Here is a 3293-nt window from a genome sequence, read left to right as displayed (position 1 = left end):
GTCGCGTCACCACACCCCTTTGGCCACGCCCTTCGATCCCGGCCCAGTGCGGCTGCGCCGTCCGGCGACGAAGGGTGGGGGGCTGGACAGTGCAGGCCGCGGGCGTCGGTTGGGGTCTGCTGTACGGGCTAGGGACCCTCACCATGGCCACAGAACTCTCACCATGGCCTGCAGGCCCTTGGTATGGCCCGGGATTGCCGCCATGGCCACAGAACTCTCACCATGGCCTGGAGACCATTGGTATGGCCCGGGATTGCCGCCATGGCCACAGAACTCTCACCATGGCCTGCAGGCCCTTGATATGGCCAGGAATTCCTGCCATGGCCACAGAACTCTCACCATGGCCTGCAGGCCCTTGGTATGGCCCGGGATTGCTGCCATGGCCACAGAACTCTCACCATGGCCTGCAGGCCCTTGGTATGGCCCGGGATTCCCGCCATGGCCACAGAACTCTCACAGCCTGTGTTATAGCCTGTGGCCACCCACTGATTAATGTCTCACAACCCTCATCATGACTTGGTGACTCATCATGGCTTCAGGACCCCAACCACGGCCTGGAGGCCTCTGCCATGGCCTAGGGACCTCCACTGTGTTGTGGAGGACCCCTTGCCCTGAGGTACCTCAGGCTTTTGGGGATATCCCACCACATGTGACAGCCATCAGACGCCCAGCACAGGAGGTGCTCTGGGAACTCTGCATTTCTGGCAATTTCCTGGCAGTGAGTCATGGTGGTGCCAGTCTTGGCCACAGCAGTTGTGCAGGGCTGGAAGGCACTTTCAGGAAGTGAAACGGATGCCAGGAAAACACCCCAACAGCCCAAGTCCACGCAAGCCTGGCCACGCACGTCCCTGGCCCTCCCAGCATGGTGCAATCTCCGGCACACCAGATGGACATGAGAATGAGGAGTGTCCCTAAAGGCTATGTCTCTGAAGGCCATGTCCTCAGCAGACATAAGTGGGCACAAGAAACTGAGTAGAGAGCAGGGTTCTGCATCCATTGGTGTTGGGACAATGAGGAAAAGAGGGGTGACAGAGGAGACATAGCCGGCTGTGGCACCAGGGGTCTGGGCGGTGGAGGAGGAAGCCATGGGGAAATGGTGGAGTGGCAGCACTTGCACCACCGGCCACATCCGGGACACCCACAGTGCCTGGCCCTGACAAGAGTGGGTGTCATCACAGCTGGGCCGAGACTGGGATTAGGGGTCAGAGCTGGCGCTGAGTGAGTCCAGTGAGTCCAGATCTCTGCTGGGTAAACCAAATGGGAGGCTGGCACACGGTCACAAGCCCCACACATCAACCCCAAACATCCCCTTTGCTTTCTGCCCAACCCTGAGCATCCTTCTGCTCTGCCCCATACTCTGGTCCCGGAGCAGCCCCTGCTCTGGTCCATGCTCTGCCTCCCCACTACACTGCTTGGGGGCAACCAGCTCCTCCAGCCCTCCAGTCTCAACAGAATAATTGGGCAAAACAGGGTGTTGCAAAACCTGGAAATCCCACTCTGATGCCACTTCCTCCTAGAGGCTCTTGAAAACCATCTGCGCTGACGCTGGGCTCAGAGAGCAGCCAAGCAGCACTGCAGGCAGGACAGGCAGGAGCAGGCAGTCAAGTGCCTCAGAAGTTTGCAGGTGCTGTGAAGTCTCTGCCCAGGACTCTGCAGTCAGTGGCGGCAATGGCATTCGTCCCTGATTTGGACACGCTGGAGAGCAGCAGGTAAGAACAGTCATGCTGGGGAGGACTCTGGGGATGTGTTGCTGCATTCCTGACCCTAACTTCACCATTTCCCTTTGCCTTTCAGCCTGAACGAGGAGACGTTGTATGGCCCAAATTGTCTCTGCCCACAGAAGGTAACCCTGGGGCAATGGGAGTGGTGGAGTCCATGTTGTATGGAAGCCAGGCTCTCACCCTGCATCCCCTTTTTTCCCCAGAAGCCCCGACTGGACCTGGAGGTGACATCACCGGGGGTGGGCATCCAGGTGAAAGTGACAAAAGGACACGTTTCCAGGACCTTTCGCCAGGCTGCCATCCTGGTGGCTGCTGTGACCAAGCTCCTGAAGCAGCCATCACACGAGTTTGTTGATAGTGACCTTGGCAGCTTCTTCAATGATATTTTTGGTATGAGGTTGATGTCAGGGGTGTCACCCCAGCCAGAGGATACTCTTGGACCTGGGAGCAGCATCCTCCTGACTGTCTCATTCCCCACAGAGCCCATCTCCTTCCAGTGCATCAAGGGCAGTTATACCAGGGCACCTGTTTTCCGCTACACTCGCTCCCAGTCCTTCGACATCCTGGACATTGATCACAAGTGCTTCGTACTGGAGTCACCCACCCAGCTGGTGGCCCTGCACCTGCAGGGGCCCTCTGCTGGACGGAAAGGTGAGAGCATCTGCTCCCGTCCCAATGTCCCTGTCCCCAAACCCAGGAGGCCCCCCGCACCCCATGACCACCCATTTACCTGTCCCTTCTCTCTTCAGTGAAGCTCGACATTGCTCTGTACCGTCCCCGGTCATCGCAGGGCGGTCCAGGGTCTGGAAGGGTGCCGGTGGCGTTGGGTATCAAGGGCTACCAGCTCTACATGTCGTGTGTGATGAGTGACACTAAGCCCGTGCTGCAGCTGGAGGTGAGCAGGGGGTCCCACCAGTTTGTCCTCTGTGGGGCTGGGGGCTCCTCTCCACCTTGACCCACATTTCCCCCCCCATTTATAGGAAGCTGACATCAGGAGGGATATCGAGAATGTGGAGCTGACCCGCTTCATCTTCTACCGCCTGGACAGCCCAGCTCAGCGGACCACTCGCTTCGAGTCGGCCGCCTTCCCTGGCTGGTTCATTTGCACGTCCCTGCAGCCCCGCCAGCCTGTCAGCATCACCAACACCCCAGACCAGGTGAACATTGCTACCTATGAGCTGAGTGGGCGCTGAGGACGCTGCATCAACCCAACCGGCAGTCACCGGTTTTCAGGCTGTATGTACTAAGTACAACCCTCTGGGACACAACCCCCCCGCCCATCTATTTCACGTGAAATAGCAGCTCTGGGCCCCATGGGCTCGAGCCATCCCAATCTTATTTATTTATTTACTGTGTCTGCCCATTGCTTTGGTACTTATTTATTATGCTGCCCTCTTATTTATTTTTGCTTTTAACTTGTATGTGTATGGAGGTGGAAATAAAAAGTTTCCTAGGACAGCATTGCTCAGCTCATTGCTCATGGGGGGGATGAGATTATGGATGGGAAAATCCTTCTATTTTGGATGCTTTTTGGGTGAAAACGCAGGTATTCGGGCGCCACCCCATAGCCCA

The 3293-nt window shown here is 57.4% G+C and overlaps 1 protein-coding gene across 1 annotated transcript; it reads left to right on the top strand.

Annotated features, from left to right (window-relative positions):
• The first annotated feature begins 1668 nt into the window (after nucleotides 1-1668).
• LOC117007783 (interleukin-1 receptor antagonist protein-like) lies at nucleotides 1669-2914 on the top strand. Its single transcript, XM_033081134.1, has 6 exons — nucleotides 1669-1709; nucleotides 1795-1843; nucleotides 1925-2111; nucleotides 2202-2372; nucleotides 2471-2616; nucleotides 2702-2914. Exons 1-6 carry the CDS (start codon nucleotides 1669-1671, stop codon nucleotides 2912-2914), a joined length of 807 nt encoding a protein of 268 aa, XP_032937025.1.
• Nucleotides 2915-3293: the final 379 nt, after the last annotated feature.

This window comes from Catharus ustulatus, chromosome 27 (assembly GCF_009819885.2).
Source record: "Catharus ustulatus isolate bCatUst1 chromosome 27, bCatUst1.pri.v2, whole genome shotgun sequence".
In the NCBI taxonomy this organism is placed as follows: Eukaryota; Metazoa; Chordata; class Aves; order Passeriformes; family Turdidae; genus Catharus; species Catharus ustulatus.
The sequence above is the reverse complement of the archived record's forward strand: the minus strand, read 5'-3'. Positions and strand labels throughout refer to the sequence as shown.